Below are 25,055 nucleotides of genomic sequence, written 5' to 3' on the forward strand. Positions count from 1 at the left end.
GGCTTGCCCATACACCATCCCACCAGGAACAACTGGTTTTACTTTTAGGCAATATCACTTAATTTTTCATTTGAAATCCCTCAATTTAAGAAGTTGTCCTAGGAGAACTGAACAGAAGTATCCACGTAAGGCAATGCTATGGCTGAGATGGTATAACTAATGCACATATCAGGTAGTAGGTTTTTGGAGCTCAGTATGCAAAGAGACAATGGTTATTTTATTTTATCCAGAGACAACATAAATTGAATGTATTATAATCAGAACATAATTTCTGCCACAGTGCAGTTATATTTTTCTTGTGATCATCTGTTTTGTGTGCCAGCTCTTCTCTTAGAGTAAAATTGTGAGGCACGGAGAGTATCCTTTTCCCTCTTAAAACAACACTTCCTAGCAGAATAGAGCCTTAATTTAATTATGGCCATAATTAATGCAGGGTGGAAATAATAATAAAAGAGAATTAATATGTGGAAAGAGAAAATGCATGTTTCTTCAATTCTTCCCTAACCAGAGATCATTGTAATTCTCCTTTGTAGTGGTGGCTATTCTTTCATGGTAGGTATCCTCCATTTAATAGAGAGTCATAACCACTGTGCAGTGCCTAGAAATTTACTCTTAACCCTGCAGGGCTCATTAGTGCAGTGGGGCCTGAGCTGTGAAGCAGCTGCTGTTGAGGGTAGTACTGTACATCCAACACAGATAGTGAGGTTACTAGTTCAAGAGATGTCCCGGAGTAGATGGGTAAGTCAGAAATCGCCTGCCTTCCTACTTTTCTTATTTTTCTTCCTTCCCTCCTCCCTTCCATTTCCTTCCTTCCTTCCTTCCTTCCTGTCTTCTCTCCATGCTTCCTTCCTTTCTATTAGGAGTACACACATATTAACACCTATTGTGTGCCAGGCACTATGTTAGGAATACAAAAGGGTTAGTCTTTTCTCATTCCTCAGGGAATTCATTTTCTGAGGAGGGAAACAGTATATAAAGAGGTGGTTGCAATATAATATAGGTATGCTCAGGATATGGTAATCACTCAAAGAAGGATGCAACTAACTCTTTTTGGAGAAGTCAAGGAAGGTATCCAGAAAGGGGACATTCTAACTGAACCTTGAAGGCTAAACATGCTTTGAATTTGCCGAAGCCGACGTGCATTTCAGGTAGAAGGAATTGAATGTGCAGGGCCAGGGTGTCATGAGTGTCAACTATGAATGGGGGACTTTGAGGGGTTTGACGTTCACGTAAGATTTTGTGGGAAAAGCAACAAAGATAAGACCGGAGATGACAATTAGGACCAGATAGTGGAATGTCTTGTATACTAAGCAATTTGACCTTGACTCTTGGCCAGAATTCCTTATCTGAACCCCAGAACAGTATTTATTTTCTCAGTTTTCACAAGGATGGAACATAACCCATACCATTCTAGGTACATAGAAGAGAGATTAATTCATTACATACAATGGATACTTTAGGATACCAGGGCTTAATTCGAGGGTTGAGAAAGGCTGAGTGAGGAACCTACTGATTTTTAAGCTGGAGATAAACATGTCAACTCTCTGGCTCCAGTGTGGACCAGAATGGCGAATAATAAGTAGCTGGAAGACCAGGGAAAGCTTTTCATAATGGTCCAGATGACAGAGACCAGAGCCTGAATTAAAGAAATGATAAGGGGTGGAGCTTTATCTCTAAAAGAAAACATAACAGGATTTGGTAAAGAATTCAATGAGGGGCCCAGAGAAGGAGAAGTTAAGTTTAAGTCTTTGGTTTCTAGTTCAGAAGATGGCATGAATGGTGATGCCATTAACTGAGACATGAATATGACAGAAAAAGTAGTTTGGGAAGGGATAGAAAAATTAATTCAATGTAATATATGTTCAATTTTATGGGCCTGCAATATACTGAGCAGGTAATGGCCAGGAAAGTAGCCGTGAAGGTGAGTGCAAAGTTCAAGAGAGAGGGTAGAGCTGCCAAAACAGTGAGAGTGAATATTTACCAGTCACTGTTGAAGGCACTTAACGTATATTAATGTGTTTAATCCTCATAACCATTCTCTGAGGTAGAAACTCTCTTATTTCTATTTTATGGATGAGGAAATTAAGGCAAAAGGTGCTTAAATCATCTACCAAGTTCTCACAGCTAGTAAGTGTTGAAGACAAGGTGTAGACCCAGGCACTCTGACTTGAGGTGTTGTATGACTACAGTTCTGTAAATGGAAGGCTTTAAGGCTTTGTAGGTGGTCGCTGAAGCCACTGGAGAAATAATAGGAAAATTATGCAGAGTGAACATTTGGCGGGAGGCCTGTACACCCCCAAGGACAGGAAACATCTGAGGAACATTAGGAATTGTTTGACTTAGTATCAAGCTGTCTTTATTCCTGTGCCCCAGGCCCCTTGCTCAGGCCCTCTGACTTCACTCCTTGGATAAGGAACCCAAGCTTTTTACAGTAGATCTCTGAGCCCCTACTGCTCTGCTCCTCAGTCCCGTGTCTTTGCAGCACTAATTCCTGATCATGGTCCCCAGTTTCTCCTGTAGTGGCCCCATGAGACTCCAGTGGCAGGAAAATGGGAACACCTTGAATTTATAAATTTATTTAATTATTCAACAAATATTTGCTGAACGTCTTCCATTTGCCAAGGACTATTTTAAGCTCTGGAGATACAGCAAAGAATAAAACAGAATAGAACTCCTGCCCTCGTGAAGCTTAAATTTTAGTAGACTACTCCAGGAGTTATCCTGGTATCTTACATTTGTGAAGCACTTTTAATTTTCCAAAGCATTCCCAGCTACCGTCTCCCTAAGAGGTGACTATGGCAGCATGACTGTCCCCACACTGTAGACACCGGATCGGGTACATATGGAACCTTGAGCCATTCTCCCAGCCTCCTGCAGTTCTTGCCACATAGATTTTTAAGCTAACCTTTGTGGATTTGCTCTTTGACAATTCTACGCAAAGCTCTGATTTAAACTTAAATTTAAAATCCTTTAGTGGGTTCTCGTGGTAACATCAATTTCAAATTCACTTCCGTCTGGCATTTTTATAAATAATAGAATGTGGCTAGAAACACCTTGGCTAAGGCGAGATGGTACCACATAAAACTTTATCAAATACGTACGACAGCTACAAATGATCAGTGAAAGTGGTGACAACATTCTTACGTAGTAAACACAGAATGCTATTTCTTGTTTCTTGTATCTTTATAAATCAGAATAAGCAAATTGTTTATTAAAAACATAATAAGCATATCAACCATATGCTATTTCTTGTTTCACCATTAATCAAACTCAACAAAATATTTGTGAGGACTTATTTCTATTCCTGCAAGGTACCATGATGTGTCCCAGGAAGTGTCAGACACAGCCCTCCCCTCATGGAGTTTGTAATCTGCCTGTAGACAGGCTTGCTGGCATGAGATGAAAACTCACAATCCAGCCCAGTCCATGATAAAGTATGCAGTGACTGGCGTAAACAACAAATGTGACAAGGGGACGTGAGAAGGGGACGTGTGTGAACTCTGAGGTGGGCTGGATCATGAGGGAAACATTCATTTATTAAAAAGTAGAACTTAAAAACCTCTAAAGGGTTGTTCACAAATTATCCGGGTACCAAGGTGTGAAGGATAGAAAGTTCCAGACATTGGGAACAGGAAAAGAAGGGGAGATGGGTGAGGAGGTCTGGTTGGGGTGGGCTTTGAATGCCAAGTGAAGACTCTGGACTTGCTATTAACATTTTGTTTTGTTTTTTTTTTTTTGGTCCCTAACACTATCTAAAACCTCATAGAATCTAAAGATCCAAATGAAGGACTTTGAAGTAAGTGCTGAGCCTGTACAGGACTGGCTGAGTAAAACCGAGAAGATGGTGCATGAAAGCAGCAATCGCCTGTATGATCTGCCGGCCAAGAGGCGGGAACAGCAAAAGCTGCAGGTGATCAGCCCCTCAGCCCGTCTGGCCATCCCCCATCTACCACGCATTCAGATCAGAGGCATGTGAGCACCCCGGAGTTAGATTTTGCTGTCCTGAGATAGAGCGCACCCGTCCCCGATTTCAGAGGTCCTGTTTTCCAGCTTTCCTTTGAGGTGTGATTTGTCCGGTCCTGTAGTCCACACTGTGTGTAGCTTGGAAATAATAACGCGCCTTCGGGGCACACCTACGACTCGCCCGTGTTTGTTTCCTCGGTCTTGGGGCCGAAGCTTTGTCTGCGATGTGCTCTTCCCCAGCCTCTTAATAGTGACTTGCTTGTGCTTTTCAGTCTGTCCTTGAGGAAATAAACTGCTACGAGCCTCAGCTCCACAGGCTGAAAGAGAAAGCTCAGCAGCTGTGGGAGGGCCAAGCGGCCAGCAGGAGCTTTATGCACCGAGTGTCACAGCTGTCTTCTCAGTATCTAGCTCTAAGCAATTTAACAAAGGTAACGCCTGCCATGTGCTGTGTGTGAGCGTGGGCCCCAGGTCGCAGAGCTGGGGCCCGGGAGCCCGGGGCCCCGGGGCAGGGCTGAGGCGTGTAAGTGCTCTCCCTAGCCTTGCAAGCCCAGCCAAACATTTGTGCTACATCATCTCCACATGCTTGTCTGAAAAGAGCAAAGGAGGTTTCAGACATCGAAGAGACTTCCCATCTCTATGATTGCACAGAATATTCCCTTGAATCCTGAAGTGGTATGTTCCCCAGAGCTTTTATTTTGAAGACTCAAAGCATAAACATAAGGCAGAATTCAGAGTATTGTGTCTAAAGATACGCAGATTAAATTTAGAAAAAGAGGAATTCAAAGCAGTTTAAATTTATTTAGAGGACTAAATAGAGTGAGTGTGGGATCATTTTTTTCCGTTTGTCTCAATTCTTTATATTCATTACATAGTAGTCAAAGATGTGTTGATTGAGAGTTTCAGTTCAGATTCTAGAGCAGAGCTCAAAATTGGCAATGGTTCCTATAACTGATTAAAGCGCTTTTCTAACAGCTTAGAAAAAAGTAAATGGGATCCCACAGTGACCTCACTTAGAGCCTTCAGCAGACCCATCTTGAACTTTGTAGGGCCAGCCTACCTTGAGCTTTATGGCCTTGTAACATTTGTTCCCTATATTTCCCTTTTGTATTTCAGATCTGAGAATGTAGGGAACCTGCTGTAACTTGGCTTTGCCTGTTTTAGTGTGGGCTTACTCCTGGCCTGCTGTTTGCATCCCCAATACAACATCATTGAGACAGCCAAATAGTATAGGTGCTGGAGTAAAAGAGTCTGTGTTTACACCAATGATTTTTACTTTTTTTGTCTTTAGAAAATCTGGCACATATCTGAAATTAGAATAAATTAAGGCCATATTCCTTTGTATTTATTTAGATACCAAAAAATCAATAGATACTCAAATGCTTTAAGAACTGAAAATTATATTCATAAAATCTTCACCGTTGGATATAAGCTTTAATTAACAAATAAAACCACCATTTATGGTCCCAATTTAGGGATATTACAGAATCTCAGATAATTGTTTTTTTAGAACTGGCTACAATGTAGGTCACGTGGGTATGTGGTATCAGTAGAGCCAAATGTGATCATGTGCGAGCAGAAACTACTTCAGTGGGCTTCCCAGACAAGGTGTGAGGAAGACATTAATGAAATTTCTGAAAAATATCCCAATTGTCGTAAAGAAGTGTAGCGAGTAAGCTGAGGGGCACTAAATTGTCACTGTAATCTTTCTGCTTCTTGACCCAATTATTCTCATAGTTTTACTCTTTAGAAAGCTACTTCACATCTCATAGATTCATACAGCCTTGCATCGTATCTGAGCATATGGACCTATGGCTGATCGCAGTTGTTTGGAGCAAAGGGTTAGCTTTACAATCTGAGTAGCTTCAGGGTGTGAAGTCTCTGTGGAAGGGACAGCTGGAAAACGATTTCTGTCATTTCCAGGAGAAAGTGTCAAGACTGGACAGAATTGTTGCGGAACACAATCAGTTCTCCCTCGGGATTAAAGACCTGCAAGACTGGATGACAGATGCGGTCCACATGCTGGATTCTTACTGCCACCCGACCTCTGACAAGAGCGTGCTGGACAGCAGGATGCTCAAGCTTGAGGTGTGCCTTTTACGAGAAATGTCTCTAATTTACAGAATTTGTTTTTCTCAAAAGTTCTCGAGTCTCCGTCTGTCTGGTATGATAATGTCACACTCTGTCCACGAGAAATCCAAGAATGCTCCGTGGATATGATCCTGTTTGCATAGGGAGGCTTTGCCTAAGCACTCCTGAATCGATTGAGCTCAGATATACTCAGTCATAAATACTTCACAACAATTAAAATAAAATAAGGAAATTTCCTGGCAGTTCAGTGGTTAGGACTCTGTGCTTTCACTGCCGAGGGCGTGGGTTCAATCCCTGGTTGGGGGAATAAGGTCCCGCAAGCCGCACGGCGTGGCCAAAAAAATTAAAATTAAAAAAAAATTTTTTTTAATAAAAAATAACAACCCCCAAATGGTTACTTGCTTGATATAGCCAGTTAAGAGGCTAGTTTCAAATTACATCACAGGCACATTTATTCTCAGAAATACTTGGTTGAAACATTTTATCGGGCAAAACCTTTCCCATCTTGTTCAACTCACTTGCCTGCCTGTATCAGTTAGTCCGTTCTTCTCCCATCACAAGATATTAGTTCTGTGTTAGTTTACGTTTGTGATAAAGCAATCATTCTGCATTCATTCACCTGTCATTTATACACTGGTGTCTTCTGGGAGACTGGCACTCTGTCTTGATACCAAAGATTCAAAAATGAATAAAATATGGTCATTGCCCTCAAGGATTTAATTGTCTGAGGCTGGAGGCTGAAACACAGAAGACAGTAATAATAATTACGGTGTTGTGGACACACAGAGGAGCGGAGCTGGGCAAGGGGCATTGGGTTGAGAGTTGAGGCAGGTTTCTCAGAAAGCCTGATACCTCAGCGGAGATTTCAGAGTGGGACCAGAAGAGCAAAAGCTGAAGAAAGCCAACAGCATGGTGTGTGAGACGTTACTAGCAGTTCTTTCCTGCTGCAGCAAAAGCTGATGGCCATGACTGGCTGAAACTGAATCTGTAGAGGTTGGCAAGGTCCAGATAAGAGAGAGAGATGCAACTTTACCTTTTAGGTGATAAACACCAGTTTTATAACTTTGAATTCAAAGATCCTTCTTATATAGCAAAAGAATAGTGCTTGTGAAGAACTTGAAATATATAAATTAATATATAATATGAATTAAGCTATTTCTTTCAGTTTGTTGTATGAGAGACCTTAACCTTTATAGAGCTCTTCATCCAGTGACCTTTGAGAATTCAGGAATCCTATTGTCATCTATTTTTCTCTTATTAAAAAACAGTAAAATTAAACTTCGGTGGAAATTAGGGATTATTCAGAGAATAATAATGACCTGAAAGGCCAAGGCCACTCAGGCTGGTGACTGGTTACTGGCACCACCAGCAAGTGACTCTCCCATCCTCCACCTGATGAGCCTGAGAGAACCGGGGCTCAACCCAACTGCAGATCATCTGCTATCCGCAGGGACTCTGAAATATTTCAAGCTAGGAATGTTAAATAAGCAAATGACAAAGGACTTCCGTATGTGCTTTTACAGGCTCTATTATCAGTGAAACAGGAAAAAGAGATCCAGATGAAAATGATAGTGACCAGAGGGGAATCTGTCCTTCAGAATACCTCTGCGGAAGGCATTCCTGCCATTCAGCAGCAGCTGCAGAGTGTGAAGGATATGTGGGCGTCCCTTTTGTCTGCAGCGATTCATTGTAAAAGGTTAGTGAAGCTGAAGGGCTGCTGTGAAGTCACTGCTAAAAGATCTACAGGATAGCTCAGTAACAGACTGTCCCGGGGTTCTCCCTTTCTCTCTCTCTCTCTCTCTCTCTCTCTCTCTCTCTCTCTCTCTCTCTCTCTCCCTCTCCCTCTCTCCCTCTCTCCCCCCCCGCCCCTCGGTCCCAATCTCTTTCTCTCTCTTGCCCTGCTCCGTTATTTTTTCCTCCCTTTCTTCCTTCCTGCTTCCCTCCCTCCTTCCTTCCTTCTCTTTTTTCTTCTTGGAACAAAAGAAACTGGCAGGTGCGATCTTTCATTTAGGTTGACCTGCAATACTATGTGTTTTCATATAACTACATGTTTCTTTGTGTTGATGTTCACTGCTTAAAAAGTCAAAAGATAAATACATGTTTAATCGTGTGAAGATATATTAGTGAAAACCAATCAGTTTACTTGGGAAGTAGCCCCAGAAAACACCAGTAGGTGGTGGGAACAACACGTGAGAAAGGGAGGGCAGCCAGTAACATGGGCAGCTGGAGCTTACTCCCAGCAGGCGTTGCTGGGAGCCAGTGTAGATAGAGCGTGTCTGGGAATTACCCATGGAGAGCAGGGGAGCTGGAACGTTTGTAAACAAACTGCCATGAGTCAGGCAGGCAGTCGAGGATTGCCTCCAGGGGACGACAATCCCTGGCATTTCTTGCCTACAGTGCCCTCAAGCTGAGAGGGCACCAGGGACCAAAGGATGCCCTCAGGCCAAGAGGGCAGGGAGTTGGCCTTTGGAGGACCGGTTGGCAGCGTAGTGCAGGGGTCTGGATGGAGGGTGTAGCGCAGTGTGTCTGCTACAGAAGGACTCAAGCATGTTAGTAAAATTAGACACAAATGATTAACAGAGTTAAACATGTAACATCTGTATTGAGAGAAGGAAGTGCTTAATTTATCAGTAAGAGAAATCATCAGGTTTTAGTAATTATACCAATTCAGGAAATGTTAGCCTATATCATTTGTGATTTTCTGATTTTTAAATCTCATGCAAGATAGTGACTATGCTTGTTCTTGTTCGGGTCTTCCTTCCTTCTTTTATTACTTTTTTTTCTCTCCTCTGGATGTCCTACTCAACTTGATGGAGTTAAATATTGCTTCTCTTTCTGCCCTGAGTCTTGGCTCTGGAAAGCCTCGCTCAGGGCATCTCTCCGTCCTTCCTGCTGCTCGGTGGCAGCAGTGCTGCTTGAGGTTATTTTTAGCAGGGATGCAGGGAAGGCACATTTCTCTTGGACTTTCGCTGGGGACACCCCTCACCCCCCAGCCAAGACTCGGCCGGGGGAGTCTGGTACAGAAACCCCCGTCTCAGAAAGGGGAAACGCGTGTGTTTTCTGTTCCTTCAACTCACCAGAACAGGAGTTGCAGTCAAGCCTGGGGTTACACTGATGGGAGATGTGAGGTTCCAAAGCCAGTGTGCTGCCCTCATCCCTGGTCTCCGAGTCCTCGTAAATCTGGGGAGCAGGAGGTGCCTGGGGCCTGTGATGCCCAGTGTGTGGGTGTTGGGGTCCAAGGGGAGCCAGCACTGTGGACTGCATGGGGGCATCAGGCGTTCTGGGTGGTGTTTATGCAGGTACTTGCTTTATAATTCATTAAACTGATCATGTCTGTTCTAAAAAAAAAACAAAAAAACCTGACTCCAGGTTTTATATCCAGTGCCTCTTCTCCACCCGTTGGCCTGGACTTCACTGGCCCTTGCTTCTCAAGGCTGTGCTTGCCAGGGACCCAGACTCGGATTTGATAAGCCACAGCAGCCCCTCTCAAGCCTGCCCCGTCCTGATCTATGGGCTTCCTGCTGGGGGAGTAGACAGAACCAACACAGTGATAGAGGTCAGACAGATTGGATGTACATGGCTTCTCCGTGTAGATTACTGTCCTTTCAATTACCTTTCAGTCAACTTGAAGGAGCTCTTTCTAAGTGGACAAGTTATCAGGACGATGTTCGACAGTTTTCCAGCTGGATGGACAGCGTGGAGGCCAGCCTAAACGAATCCGAAAGGCCGTGTGCAGAAGTGCGGGAGAAAACAGCCGCTCTCGGGAAAGCCAAGGTGGGACCTGGATTTCAGATTCCATTTGTTTTCTGACAGGTGCTTCAGAATTGCCATAGCTGTACAGAAATGTGCTCACCTGAATCCTAGGGCTGTCCACATAGGCAAACTCTATTTGAGGGGTTTACTATAATTTCTAATGGCTTCTTAACCTAAACTTCTGTTTGTGGCTATTTTTGTTAGTGAGTGAAAATGTCCTCTTCCAGGAAAACCTCATAGACGCATGTTTTATGATATATTTAAAATTTGGCAACTTGTAATAGCCTTTCATATCTTCAGCCTGCTCGTCATTCGGAAGTAAAAGTACTTTCTTTTCTATCACATCCTTTTATATTTCTACTTTTGTGTATTTTTCATAATGCTTATATTAGTACAGTACTACATGTAAAGATTATTTAATAGATGGATAGATCGATGGTAGGTAGATAGATAGATAGATAGGTACTGGAGGTATGTTCTTAAACCTCTTTTTTGCTGATATTAGTATTCACACATAACATTTTGGAAACCTTTGTTTTATTCATCCAGGGCATATTCATTGGATGGCCTATTCTACCTAAAACTTATTGTGTCCTAAACAGTACTTATTATCTTCTACCCCAAATCCTTCACTCTCCTATATTCTCAGTGTCAGTTCTTTTGTGTCACCCCACACTGAATACCCGAAACTGGGAACCTCGTTTTCCCACCTCCTTCTTTCTTACCCCCGCTTTGAATTAGGCAGTAGGTCTTGCTGATTCCAGTTCAGAAGTGTCTCCTGACTCTAATCCATCCTTCTTTTCCTAAATTGCAGCAGCTCACCTCGTCTCTTGTCTCCATCTCCCGTTAGCTTCATATGAAGGTGAATGTCTCTCTTTCCTGCCTGAGAGTTCTGTTGCTTTCCACTGTTTACAGGATCATACCAATCTCCCTCCTCTAGTTTGTAAGAATTTTAATAATCTCTTTGCCAGCCTCATTTTGCCCACTCTCCCACCCTCCTTCCACCCTTGTGCCAGTCTTACTGTATTTCTCACTAGTTCCTGAATGTGCCACATTAAATGGAATTAAACAATTCCATGCCTTTGCAGAATCTCCTCCCTTTTTCACAGAATACTTTAGTTGTGCCCCAGCACCTGGCAACCTTCTACTTACCTTTCTGAATTAGTTCAGAAGCTATCTTTTCTATGAAACCACCACCACCCGAGGCTTAATTAGTTCTTCTGTTCTCTGTTGTTCATATCTCTTTATCAGTTTTATAGAATGTATGTTTACATACCTCTCGCCTTCAGTGGTTAAAGATGCTTAATTTTCTTTTTATCCTATGCATTTGGCTCTCTGTCTGACACAGAGTAAATACTGAGTAAAAGTTATTTGAATGACTAAATGGCCTTACGTGACCTATGCCAAATCACTTAACATTTCTGGGTTTGCATGAGTGTTTGCATCTGAAAATTAATCTACTCATAATTATCTACCCATCGTATTGTTATAATGATCTATTGCTTTATTAATTATTCATCTATTCAATAAATATTTACTGAGAACTCGCTACATGCAGGCATTGTGCTCGATTCCAGGTAAATAAAACAGACAAAGGTTGTATTCTGGAGGGGACACCTATACTCATCCGAGAGTGCATGAATAAACAAATAATTATAACTGGTGATAAGTGCCCTGAAGAAAAAACTGCATATTTTGAGAGAGAGTCATTGGGACAGGGCAATTATGGACTGCTTGGAGTCGGGGGAGGGGGAGGAGAGACTGGAAAGACGTCTCTGAAATAGTAGACGGAAATGATGCCCTAAGGAATTTAGTGCAGAGAAATCAGTCTGGGGAGGAGGTGGGAAAAGAGCATTTCAGATGGAATAATCAGCATGTCCCTGAGGATCGAGAGAACCTGGCTCAGATAAAAGGGAGCTAGAAGAAAGGCTGGGTGTTGCTGGAGCCGAGAATAAATGGATGGGTGCTGCCAGGTGATCTGACAGAGGTGGCAGGGACCAGATCCTGCATTGCCATGAGGATGCTAGCCTGTGGATTTTCTACTTGATCCTGACGGCCTTGGGAAGATAATCAATGTTTTAAGCTGGAGAGTGACACGATTCCCTTTAGAATCTTACAGTCTTTTATCACTCAAGCTGCTGTGTGGAGTGTGGACGAAGGGACTGGGCAGGAACTGGGGGCAGGGAATCTGCCTAGCAGGATATTGCAAAAGTCCAAGTAAAAGGTGATAGCAGCGGGGGCTGGGGGTTTGCAGGAGACAGGAGAACACATGTCAGGATATAGTGAAGAGATAGAACTAACAGGGTTTCATCATGGATGGAGGGAGAAAGGGTGACTCCAGTGGTCTGAATTGACCAGCTGGGTGGGAATGGTAGCATTTACTGTTTGAAAAAAGACTGAAGGGGAAGGAGGTTTATTGGTGGCTGGGGAAGGCTGGGAATGGAGTAGAGCTCAAGAGCCCATTTTTGGACAAATTAAGTTTGAGGTTTCCAAGTCAACTGGAATCAGTATCTCATAGACAGTTCTGGGCCAGATATCAAATACACCCCCCGACTCATATAGATATAGATATAGGTATAGATATAGATATAGATGGATGGATAGAGTGATCTATCTATTTGTCTGAAGATAGATAACCTGAGATCACTTGCCAAGTATGTAGTTTAAATATCCTAATTTTAGTAGTACCATTGATATGATTATATATGCACCAATTCCTTTATTTTTTTAAAATGTTCTCTAGTTATTAAATGAAGAAGTGCTGAGCCACAGCAGCTTGCTGGAGACCATTGAAGTCAAAGGAGCTGGCATGACAGAGCACTATGTCACCCAGTTAGAATTCCAGGACCTGCAAGAACGATACAGAGACATCAGAGAGCGGACCAAGGTATGGCTCACCGTGTTCCAGGCAAACCCACTGAAAATGCAGTGTTTGGAGCTGTGCTTATTTAAAGACTCATTTATTTGGGGGCAATGACAGCCTTGTGAAAGCAGATAGAACAAAAAAATGCAAAATGAATTTTAATACTTTGAATACCCCAATGGCAAAACCAAACAAAAACCCTCAACTATTGTTAGGATATGAAAGTTACTGAAGGAAAATAATTCTCAATTAAAAAGTCCTAGAAATGTGCCTACTGTAGAAAAATTGGGGGCAGCTTCATACGGAAGACTCATAAGTTCTTTAATATGTCTGGTGATGAAAATTTTCTAAAGCAGGAAATAATCACCAATAATATTTATAATACTGTGCTTTTTTTATTTCTTTGTGAACTTTCAGCACACCTTACTTTATTAGACAAAGTACATGAAAAATTAAATCCACAGTGAGTCCCAATCCTCACTGAAGGCACAATATAAGAATTTCAGTTTTCTTCATCAGCAAAAATGTATTTTTATGACAAATAAAGTTAATTCATTTTTTGGAATATCCATGTGACATTTCATAAGGAATTCAGAGATCAGGAAGATAATTCAAGAAAGTGATCTTTAAGACCCCTTTTACTCCCAATATTACATTTTTTTATATTTTTTGCCTAAATCTTAATGTTTTACTCTTCTAGGAAACATTCATATTTTAATGATTTAACAATCATGCTTTTCTAAAATTCCGAAAGTGAATTCTTACAGTACGTTGAAACTGCATGTAGAAATGTATTCCCATCTTAATCATCTTGCATGCTAATAATAGGAAGCAGTAACCAAGTCTGAAAAGCTAGTTCGCCTGCACCAGGAGTATCAGAGAGACTTGAAGGCATTTGAAGCTTGGCTGGAGCAAGAGCGAGAAAAGCTTGACCGATATTCAGTTCTTGAAGGTGATACCCACACTCACGAGACAACGTTGCGGGATCTTCAGGTAAATTCTACTTCATCATAAAACAAAGGAATTTTCATTCTGAATATGGAATCATTATTTTAAGCAGTGGGAAGTTACTGTGACCTTAAATCCTATAAACAGCTGATATATATATATATATATATTTTTTTTTTAATGGTTTTTTTTGTTTTTAAAATTTATTTATTTATTTTTGGCTGTGTTGGGTCTTCGTTTCTGTGCGAGGGCTTTCTCCAGTTGCGGCAAGCGGGGGCCACTCTTCATCGCGGTGCGCGGGCCTCTCACTGTCGCGGCCTCTCTTGTTGCGGAGCACAGGCTCCAGACGCGCAGGCTCAGTAGTTGTGGCTCACGGGCCTAGTTGCTCCGCGGCATGTGGGATCTTCCCAGACCAGGGCTCAAACCCGTGTCCCCTGCATTGGCAGGCGGATTCTCAACCACTGCGCCACCAGGGAAGCCCTGATATATATTAAGTGAAACCCTAGTAAGGTCTGATCTGTAGTATTTTGGGACCTCGGTAGTGTATGCTAGTCGAGATCGTTTGATAGGCAGTTTAGACTGAGCAGGGCTGGAACTTGAGGAATGCGTTAAGTTACTAAGGTGGCCTCTGACAGGAGTGCCTAGTGGTCTCACTTATGGTACTGACTGGCCCACCTGCCTGCTCCTCCCTAAAGGATTGAATTAGATGTGGAACACAGCTGCAGGAGTCAGTAGCACGTGACACTTGTCAAAGTCAAATCGGTGACACCATCTTAGGCCATCTGGTTTTAACCCAAATCTCCCACATTGCTGAGGATACAGGCCCAGGGACAGAGACCTAGAAGAAGGAATTCGAGGAGCTAGAAAAAGCACTGGTGCTCAGGTAAGCAGTCTGAGATTCAGGGAGAGATGGCAAAGCTCATGGGGAAAGTGGTCCTAACCCACTTATTCATTGACTCATTCAACATTTACTGAACACCTAATGCAGTGCAGACACTGCACTTGGCTAGCTACTGCAGGTAAAGATGATTAAAATATTATTCTTGCCTGCAAGAAACTTGCATTCTAAAGAAATGCAGACCCATTGATAGGTCGTAATGATCTATCTAACAATGTGATAAGGACGATAATAGAACTACTCTATTATTAGGGGTCTTATGGGAGCATCAAAGAGAGCCCCTTAAATCTTACCTGGAGAGACAGGTAGGGGTCAGGGGGTTCCCAAGAAGGGGAAACCAGGCACACAGAGTAGAGAACAGAGAAAGGCCAGCAAGACAGCTCCATGTCCCACCAGCTCTGTGTTGGAACTTACTGAACACTGTCAGGTCTTATCGGAATTGGTTCAGGATTGGGCAAGATGTACCTACAGCTCATACAAGGTGGAAAAGCAGGACTGAGATGGTCATCGCTGGCATATAACATTTCTGGCTATTTCAGTGGGTCTCAGGGAGTGTTGTGTAATGGCGGGAGTGCACGGTTGGGATTAGGAAGTTTAGACTCTGACTTATGGTGAGAACTGACCCTGGGTGACTTTGGCAGAGGTAAACGTCTCTGACTCAGTTTTCTCCACAGAGTTGTTCTGAGGAAGGATTAAATGAGATGGGAGAAAAATCTTATTTAAATAATAGTCCATTCATGAAATAAATATACAGCAGAAGTTGAAGAGTCATAGTTTCATTAGCTTATTTAAGGATCTCATCCATTTTATTCTTAATAGTAGCATACCCTGGTCTGCTAGGGTTAGCTGTTGTAATTTATCTTAATGGAATGGACTTTGTTTTCTGGCTATAACCTCTCCCAGCACTTCACTCCAGACATTCTTGGCAAGTAAATGCCAAGCTCTCCAAGTTCTGTATAGGAACTGGGCCAAGAAGTCACTTGTCACCAGCAGGTGTTTCTCCTGTTCCAGAAGAAAATGTTTCACTTTGGTCAATATTAATGTAGCCCAAACCCAAACCTAACTCCAACCTCTCAGTTCACTGTGTATTAATTCTTATTGACACTGTCTTATTTTGAGTCACCACAAATGTTAAAAAGGGAGGGGAGACACTAAGGCAGAAATTGGTGGTGGAGACGTGACATTCCAACTGCACTACTTCAGGGTCCTGATGTCCTACAGCTCGCTTAGTCATCTGGGGATCTGCCAGCAGTGTGAAATATGTTCACAAATTATTTTGCATTTACTGAAGGCTTAATTTGAGTCTTAGAACATATAGATTTTTAAAATATTTAACTATATTTTCCCCTCAGAATAAGTACTTGAAATGTGGTATATATATAAGAATTTATCTAATGCAGTGATTTGTAGAATAGTGAAAACTGCTATAAAATAGGGAAAGGGTGATATATTAAGAAGATTAGGGGCTTCCTTGGTGGCTCAGTGGTTAAGAATCCGCCTGCCAATGCAGGGGACACAGGTTCGGGCCCTGGTCCGGGAACATCCCACATGCCATGGAGCAACTAAGTCCGTGCGTCACAACTACTGAGCCTGTGCTCTAGAGCCCGCAAGCCACAACTACTGAGCCCGCGTGCCTACAACCCATGCTCTGCAACAAGAGAAGCCACCGCAGTGAGAAGCCCACACACCGCAACGAAGAGTAGCCACTGCTCGCCGCCACTAGAGAAAGCCCGCGCACCGCAATGAAGACCCAACGCAGCCAAAAATAAATAAATAAATAAGTTAATTAATTAATTTTTAAAAAGGAGATTAATTAGGGCAAGGATCAGTAGATTGTAGCCCAGAACCCGTATTTTAAATAAGGTTTTATTGGAACACAGCCACACCTGTTCATCTATGTAGCGTCTATGGCTGCTTTGGCGCCACAATGGCAAGGTTAGGCAGTTAAGTTAAGTACTTGCAGCAGAGATTGTGTGGCCCACAAAGCCTAAAATATTTACTATCCAACCCTTTATGGAAAAAGTTTGCCAAACCCTGAATTAAGGAAAGAGATTGTACAAAATTACCTTTAAAATTTTTTAGGAATTTTGGAATAAAATTTCTGTTTGTCATCATTTTGATTAATATTTTACCATATAAATTGTTCTTCTCTTCCATTTACAATACATTCACATTACAACATTCTTGGAGTGATATCATAGCTGAGGACAAATGTATCCAATAGTCTGAACCATATAAGATTGCTATTTCTATAGGTAAAAGTGGTCAGATATGAGCAATTTCATTGGTATTAAAGATTTTTTAATAATATTGTATTCTGACTAAATATGTTGGCACTTCTAACATTCTTGGTAGGTTTTGACTTGGCCCCTTTCAACTTTAGATGATGAGATCAAGTAACACAAGTGTATAATACCGTTTTGCCAGCATCTTTAAGGATATGAGTTTTTCTTTCTATAAAAAAAGTAGTTTATGCTCTTCAAGACTTGGTTCATACTAAATTTGTAGGGTAAATTTCTGGGACTTATGCTTTGGTGGAGGGAAATGTATTTGTACCTAGGAGTACCTGATGGGCAGCTGTGATAATTCAGCCTTCCAGGTTTGTATGCCCTGTACCCTCCAGGGCCAACTTCTCTTTGCCATCGCATTCCCTAGAACATCTTTGGCAAAGGATCCCTCCTTAGCAAAAACAAGGTCCATTGTTCTTTTCTCAGCCACACGTGTAGCACTGATCCCATTCAATGTCAAAGCAAGAAACCTTAGGCTCTTTAAACAGATTAGGAGCCAAAAAAAGCCTAGGTTATTATATTAAACAATAACCCTTTTTTTTTTTTTTTTTTTTAAATTACGAACACTTTTTTAATGACAACAGACGGTAAATTTATACAAGTTACAGGTTAGAATATAATGAATACAAAATCCATCCAGATAACAGTTAGAAAAAATCACTCACAAAAGTAAATCTGATTCAAGTGGGTAAAGAACTCAAGCCCCCCATTTTGATAATTACACGCAGCTTTCAAGGTAGCGCATCTAAAATCTGCCCCTTGTCAGGGTGCTATTCAAGACTACAGCATATTCAGTGACTCTAGCGACTTCAAAGATTCTAACACTTTTAGCATCAAGGTCAAGAGAAATCTCATAACAGGTTCACTATGCAAAAAAAACGAGAAAATGTGAACGTTTTCTGCAAACTGTAAGGTGCTGTGCAGATGTTAGCTATTGCTATTATTACTGTTCAGTGAGATTTCACTGAACTTGAGAAAAAGGAAGACTAGTCTGTAACTGACAAATATGACCTATAGAACATCTTCAAAGGAACGCAGATATTACTTTCAAGCACACGTAGCAACAAAACAGGCAAGGAAAGTGTGGCCAGGAGTGATGGTAAGTTGAGGAATTCCAGAGTACTTTAATGAATATATAAAGGCTTAATCTGATCACAGGTTACATGTAATATTTACCGTTAGGTTCCCAAAGTCCCTGAAAATAATTTATTTTCTCAGGTGACCCTTCCCCCTACAAAAAGGAAAAAGAAATCTTGTCAAGTTGTGAGTGTGCTGCTTCAGGCCAGCTCTTGCAAACCCTATCTTAAATGGAAGAGCAGAGGCTGCGTGAATCCACTTGTACCACAGACAACCCATTTCTAAAATGGCCTACCAACAATCTACAACTTCACTTGAGCATAAATAAAACAATAAACATGAACTTGCCTGGAGACAAGAAATATACACTAGATACATTTAAAACAGGATATAAATTCTTTGTCTCATGTACCTTCAGCTTTCATCTTTCCTTGGGTACACCCTATCTGTTTAACTGTTTTTACTGGTCTCCTTGGGTACTCTAGCTGTATATATAAAATTTATACAAAAACAGAAAATAAACACCAAACAAGTCAAGCAGTTGCTTTTTGGGCAAAGCTGATGAGATCTTTATGATGAAAATAATCTTACAGTATATTTCTGTTAGATTCCCATGAAACACAGGTTGGTTTTTTTTCTTTTTTTATGGAGGGTTTAAATTTCTTCAGCAATTCAAAACTGAATTCTGCTGTCACATGTAAAATGGTATCCACTTGAAGAGCTAATGACATCAGATGCATTCTACAGCAGACTTTTCATTTTTTAGCACAATGAGAATAAAGATTATATTCTGGGGGGCAAAATGGGAGGTGAGGTGAAGAAGGTCATGTGTTAAATCAGTAGCCCGTACTGACACTTCAAGTTACACTCCCTAATTGAGGTTATTCTTACAATCAGTTTTCAAACAACAGTGAACATATTCCTACCTTATAACATTTATATAAGGGCTCAATTGTAGCTTTCCTTTCTATACATCCTGAAGTATATACATTGTACAAGAGGAAATCACTGAGACATCTTGAAAAATAAATCTATTTGTCAAATACCATGTTATTTCAACAGCAGCAAACTACTCAGTTAACAGTTAAAACCCTAAGAAAATATTAACTGGTGTGAAAACAAGTCTATATTGTAATAACCCCAAACATCAACCTTAGCACCCGATTCTAACTTTCAAATGCTGGGTACCTTTTCCAAGTGGAAATTACATCTGCTTTTGCATGAATCCCCGGTTTAAATACTTGCAGAAACACACCCATGTTATCTACTCAGCAAATGTCTGAAATCAAACAAAACAATCCAACACTGGACATTAACGTTTTACAAATAGCATAAGATCCCAAAAGTACAAGAAAAACCTTGACATTATAGAAAAAGAAATTAGGTGGACAAATTCTAAGTACAACAAGGCAGCTAAAGAGGGGACCATCTAGAAATCTACCATACAGTACACTAGACTCAATCGGGAGTAACCTACAATTTCATATTAAATTTGTACAATTTTATACCAAAACTGTAGTCTTTTTAAGAAAACATTTTACATTTAGAATAACTACTTAAGACATTTAAGCTCTAGATAACATTTAACTATAAGCAAGAATAAAAAATAGTCCTACAGTAATCATCTTTTATTTCTTCTCAACAATTAAATAAACACAAATGCCTTCTCTGCTTTTATGCCTAACTACCTCTCTACTCCTTTAGTCCAGTTCCACAACATCAAAAGTAGGGGTGAACAAACAAAATCAGTAATGGCAAACACTCACAGCAAGGGCCATTGTATTAGGGATTATCAATGACAAGAAATTTGTACAATGAGATATCTAGTTAAAAGAGTAACCTACTAGAGAATGGACTTGAGGATACGGGGAGGGGGAAGGGCAAGCTGGGACAAAGTGAGACAGTGGCACGGACACATACACACTACCAAACGCAAAATAGGCAGCCAGCGGGAAGCAGCCGCACAGCACAGGGAGATCAGCTCGGTGCCCTACGACCACCCAGAGGGGTGGGATAGGGAGGGCGGGAGGGAGGGAGACGCAAGAGGGAAGAGACATGGGGACACATGTATAACTGATTCACCCTGCCACAAAGCAGAAACCAACACACCACTGCAAAGCAACTACACTCCAACAAAGATGCTTAAAAAAAAAGACTCAATAAATGAAAGCTATTACTATTTAAAAAAAAAAAGAGTAAAGGTAGAATGTGCTTTTTAAGAAAACGGCCAATAATCACTCATCTGAAAAAATGCAAATAGCCGCCAGGTAAAATTGGCAGAATTTGAACTTAAACCAAACTTTTAGTATCAAACTAGCATTAAGAAATGCACACAGGATGTAAACCAAAATAGTGGATATCTCCAGATAGCAACATTACAGGGAATTTAAATTTTCTTCCTGTTTTAATATGCACTTTTTGGGGGTGTGTTTTTAGATTGCACACAAATAAGTACCAAGTGGCTAGAAAGAACACAGACCAAGGATACGAAAGTAAAACCACAGGGTCTTTTTCTATCAGAAAGGACCTCAAGGATTATCTAACTTAGATACATATCTATCGATGTATCTGGGATATAACGGCACTGATTTAAAAGACTAGACTAGAAATTCCAAGAATACTTCCTGGATGATAAAAATCATCTATTTTCAGGATTTTTTACACTCCCTAAGTATGCAAAAATCAACACGTTTAAATGTAAATTCATTCATATACATTATTAAAAAGTAGGAAAAAAATTTAAAGGGAGTTTACACAACCTTGTAATTAAAGCGTTAAGTTCATTGTTGAATGACCAGAGCAGATTGTTACAGAGTTTGTCTGAAAGCAGGAGGCTGGCCTGCAAGGGGCCTTTAGGGAGTAGGCTGGGTGCCTAGGCAGGTAGCTCTCTTTGCTTTGCTGTCTGCATTCTTCAATAAACGCAGTCCTTTTACATGAATGGGTGTGACTCAGCCTAGTTTCCCCATGAAATAATGTAATGAAAGATTTCTATTGACGAGGGATTACACTTTATGCAAAATTTCTCAGTGACATTCAGATTAATTCCAGTGTCCACAATTTAAGCAATTTCCAATACGCATTTACAACCCCAAATCCAATGACCTGGTATTTTCATGATAGTTAGGAAAAGTGTTCCAGCGAAAAATAAAGTTTAGATTTGCTCCACTATGTACATCTGAATATATCCAGAGGAGTAAAACTCAAAGCCAACCAAAAGACGAAATGCTATAAAATACTGTTTTGTTGTAAGGTAATCAAATTCTTCCCAGAATAATGTGTAACTAATTTCACATATTTATTTGTAATCAATTTAACTTTTCCAAATTCTCATTTGCAAACGAGAGGCTCATACAGTTAAAACTGATGATACAAACCATTGTTTTAGAAGGATCAAAATTTACACTAGTCAAACGTGATTCCATAAGATTGATTTTAACATGTTCTTTCAACTTTATTAAAATCATCAATACCCCAGACGCATTTACCATTTAAAAAAAATCAATTTAATGCTATCAAAAGGTGTTGTTCACTTTAATCCTGTTTGCCTTCACGCCACTGCCGTGAGCCTTCATTCCAGGCCACATAAACAAAGAGGGCCAGCACCACGTGGACGGCGACCACTGCAACAATAGCAGCATAAAAATAGCTGTCCCTATTGGACATCCCAAAGGCGCCTTCAAAAACATAAGATTTAGTCGTGAAATATAACCCAATAGGTACAGTGATCATTAAAGCTGTGAAGAACAGGAGCGTCTTCAGGGTGGATGCTAATGAACTTTCATTTCTGAAGTCGCACGGCTGCACCGCGTTCAGCGCCGCTTTATCAAAACGCTCCATGGCGTCGCCACGCCCGCAGCAGGTGCTCAGAGGCGGGCTGGGCTCGGCGTCCGCGCCTAAACAATAACCCTTTAATCACAGTGTTTTTTGTCTGTAGGCTGAAAAGCCAAATTTCAGACATTGCTTCTAAGATGACTGAGAAAAATATTTCTCTCAGTGTGTGTATTTGTGTGTATATGTGTGCATTCTGATTAATTTAATTGGAAATATTTCAGAATCTTTCTCCTGACTTGGGAGACAGTATTCAGTTTTCGGTACATATTTTTTTGTGTAAGTCGGAACCAAAGCATTCTTTCCTAACGTGAAGCTTTCTTGAAGCCAACGTGAAGGGCACAGTTGGCTTGAGTGAGACATGATCACCTACACGGGTGTAAAATGTGAGGTGTGGCAACCATACCTTTCCCCTACAGGAGCTCCAGGTGCGCTGCGCAGAGGGGCAGGCCCTGTTGCATTCAGTGCTGCACACCAGAGAGGAAGTGATACCATCGGGCATCCCCCAGACGGAGGACCGGGCATTAGAGTCTCTCCGGCAGAACTGGCAGGCTTACCAGCAGAGGCTGTCCGAGACCCGAACTCAGTTCAATAACGTAGTCAACAAACTGAGACTGATGGGACAGAAGTTTCAGCAAGTAGACGAGTGGCTGAAAGCAATGGAGGACAAAGTGAGTCTCAGAAGTGGACGTCAGTCTAACCGGGCGGCCAAGGAGATACAATTACATCAGATAAAGGTACAACTAACGTAAATTCCTCATCTTTGTCAAAGTAGCAGTTGCCTTGCATAATTTGTTTCCTTCTAGTGCAAGGTTTAGCTTTTGCAAAATCTCTTTCTGCTTGCAAAGAAATTTGATGTACATTACAATGGAGCATTCTTTTACCAGCAATTATTTATGAGAATCCTAAGGCAGTCTAGTTTAATGAAGTATTTTATATTTTCTTCCCAAGCTTTATTACCTTGCTTGGTAAAGATACATGAATGCTAGTGTCGCAATAATTTGTTTATGGCTCTGATTTGAAATTGCTCTAATATACTACATTGACATAATACTTGTAAATTAATTTTATTCTAATTTTTATATAGATTCAGTGCACAGGATCAAAATAATCCTTAGGCCTCTGGAACTTCTTTTCCTTATTCATCTATTTTAAAATTTATCTAAGTATAACAAAAAGATATAAAAATATATGTAATATAGACAGAAAAGCACTCAAACTCATTAAGTGTACAGTTTTTATCATGTTACTGGAATTACATTTTCATGAAGGTTTTATGTGAAGTATTTTCAAAATTATATCACAGGATAAGTATAGTCTAACAATACACTGAAATCGTTTTCTAGTAAGAAGATATATTTATTTGTCTTACTCAAGAATCTGTAAGATTGAACCTTTCCCTCCAATACTGTGTCATTTCAGAAGTGGCATGAAGAAGTCACTGCGTACAGAGATGAAGTTGAGGAAGTGGGAGCCAGAGCACAGGAGATCCTGGATGAGAGCCACGTGAGCAGCCGAATGGGCTGCCAGGCCACCCAGCTGACGTCCAGATACCAAGCCCTTCTCCTCCAAGTGCTGGTGAGTGGGCCACCCCTGCTCATCATAGGCCAGCAAACTTCACAAGCCAGATGTTCTTCCTTTCGCTAACTTCCAGTGAAGATAATACGTGTTTAGCAAGAAAGGCACTGGCACAGGTCTTTAATCACCGTTCAATTGTGTTTCTTCTTTCAAAGGAACAAATACAATTCCTGGAGGAAGAGATCCAGAGCTTGGAGGAATCAGAATTATCTCTAAGTTCCTATTCGGATTGGTACAGCTCTACTCACAAAAATTTCAAGAATGTGGCTGCCAAAATTGATAAAGTAGATAAAGTGATGATGGGGAAAAAAATGAAGACATTGGAGGTAGGCATGCAAATATCAGGTTTGTCTCCCAACGCTTCTTCTTTCACAAGCTGTTCCTGTCTCCACGTAGAATTGGGAGTGCATGTGTTCATCCCCGCCCGGTATGATCGGTCATCCTTGGCTCACCATTTCACTCTAAATTCCAAGTTATAATCTCTTAAGCCAAAGACTGGCTTTCATTTATTTGTGTTGTGAAGCCATTTCAATGTCTTACACATGGCTGCGCAAGAAATTCTTAACTAAATTCCAGTTTGACACTAAATATTAAAAGAAAAAAATTATCTCAAATTCATGGCACTGTGCATTAATAGAGTTTTAACTCAGATCTATAGGAGCACTGTTAAGGACAAGAGAAACATCAAGTTCTTCCTTAAGTCTCTGATTTGGAAATGATATGCTGATCAAAACTTTAAAAGACCTATATTGAAGTAAAGAAGATTCCTGATTGCTGGCGGGGCAAATCTGATTATAAACTTCAAAAAACATATTTTAAGGAGAAATCAGTGGACTCAAGAATGGGACTTGAAAGGCTGTTCTTTAAAAGGAAAAAAATAATGCTAAGTTATTTGCATTTATCTGTTTGTTTATTCATTTGTTTGTTTGTATTTGCTTCCCACTCTTTCTCAGGGTTTGCTAAAAGACATGGAGAAAGGCCAGAGTTTGCTCAAATCAGCCCGAGAGAAAGGAGAGAGGGCTCTTACATACTTGGAAGATGGTGAGGCAGAGACGTTAAGAAAAGAGATCCATGACCACGTGGAACAGTTGAAGGAACTGACCAGCACTGTCCGGAAGGAGCACATGACTCTGGAAAAAGGCCTTCATTTAACAAAGGAATTCTCAGATAAATACAAAGCACTAACTCAGTGGATAGCAGAATACCGAGAAATCCTACACATTCCTGAAGAACCCAAAATGGAATTATATGAGAAAAAAGCTCAACTATCTAAATACAAGGTAGCGTGTTGTTACTAACTGACAGATGCACGAGGACGTCATGTAGGACTGAACTGGTGGGACGTGGTTCCTGGTTTGTGTCACCCTTAGTGAGTGCTAGAAAAACTCCTTAACGTGCCTGTTCTGCTGGTGGGGAGTGGTATAGATTTATTTGGCTAGAAACACTATATCAGACTTATTTTTCCATTCAGGAATTGTATTTGTCTGATATTCAAAGGTTGTATCGGTAAATGGAGATCTATTCTGACAGTGTGATCCAGGTGTGTGGATCACCCAGAAAAACCTTCTTGGCATTAGGATCTCACACCTACAGATTTTATCTTTCATGTAGAGTCTTTCCTTCATCTTTTGGTACAGAAGGCCTATAAACTGACCTATGGTAAATTCAAAATGAGACATCCTATTTCTAAGAAAATAAATTCTAATTAGCCAACTGTAGTTAAACATCTTAGAAATTAATTTTTGAAAGAACAAATGGTGATGTGGATATC

General features: G+C 40.8%; 2 protein-coding genes across 15 annotated transcripts in view; one reads left to right on the forward strand and one right to left on the reverse strand.

Moving 5' to 3' along the window:
* SYNE1 (spectrin repeat containing nuclear envelope protein 1) overlaps positions 1-25,055 on the forward strand; it is a 463,872-nt gene that overhangs the window by 230,330 nt on the left and 208,487 nt on the right. For all 14 annotated transcript variants that reach the window (XM_057527516.1, XM_057527518.1, XM_057527519.1 and 11 more), the window contains 11 exons: positions 3,767-3,910; positions 4,236-4,391; positions 5,884-6,048; positions 7,575-7,747; positions 9,672-9,825; positions 12,548-12,691; positions 13,496-13,660; positions 22,126-22,443; positions 23,129-23,284; positions 23,440-23,610; positions 24,238-24,564. In XM_057527516.1, the coding sequence (XP_057383499.1) occupies positions 3,767-3,910; positions 4,236-4,391; positions 5,884-6,048; positions 7,575-7,747; positions 9,672-9,825; positions 12,548-12,691; positions 13,496-13,660; positions 22,126-22,443; positions 23,129-23,284; positions 23,440-23,610; positions 24,238-24,564 (2,073 nt within the window). The remainder of the gene's footprint in view (positions 1-3,766; positions 3,911-4,235; positions 4,392-5,883; positions 6,049-7,574; positions 7,748-9,671; positions 9,826-12,547; positions 12,692-13,495; positions 13,661-22,125; positions 22,444-23,128; positions 23,285-23,439; positions 23,611-24,237; positions 24,565-25,055) is intronic.
* LOC103013716 (vacuolar ATPase assembly integral membrane protein VMA21) lies at positions 21,150-21,769 on the reverse strand. Its single transcript, XM_007196864.2, has one exon. It carries the CDS (start codon positions 21,713-21,715, stop codon positions 21,410-21,412), a length of 306 nt encoding a protein of 101 aa, XP_007196926.1. The 5' UTR covers positions 21,716-21,769; the 3' UTR covers positions 21,150-21,409.

This window comes from Balaenoptera acutorostrata, chromosome 14, assembly GCF_949987535.1.
Source record: "Balaenoptera acutorostrata chromosome 14, mBalAcu1.1, whole genome shotgun sequence".
Lineage (NCBI taxonomy): Eukaryota > Metazoa > Chordata > Mammalia > Artiodactyla > Balaenopteridae > Balaenoptera > Balaenoptera acutorostrata.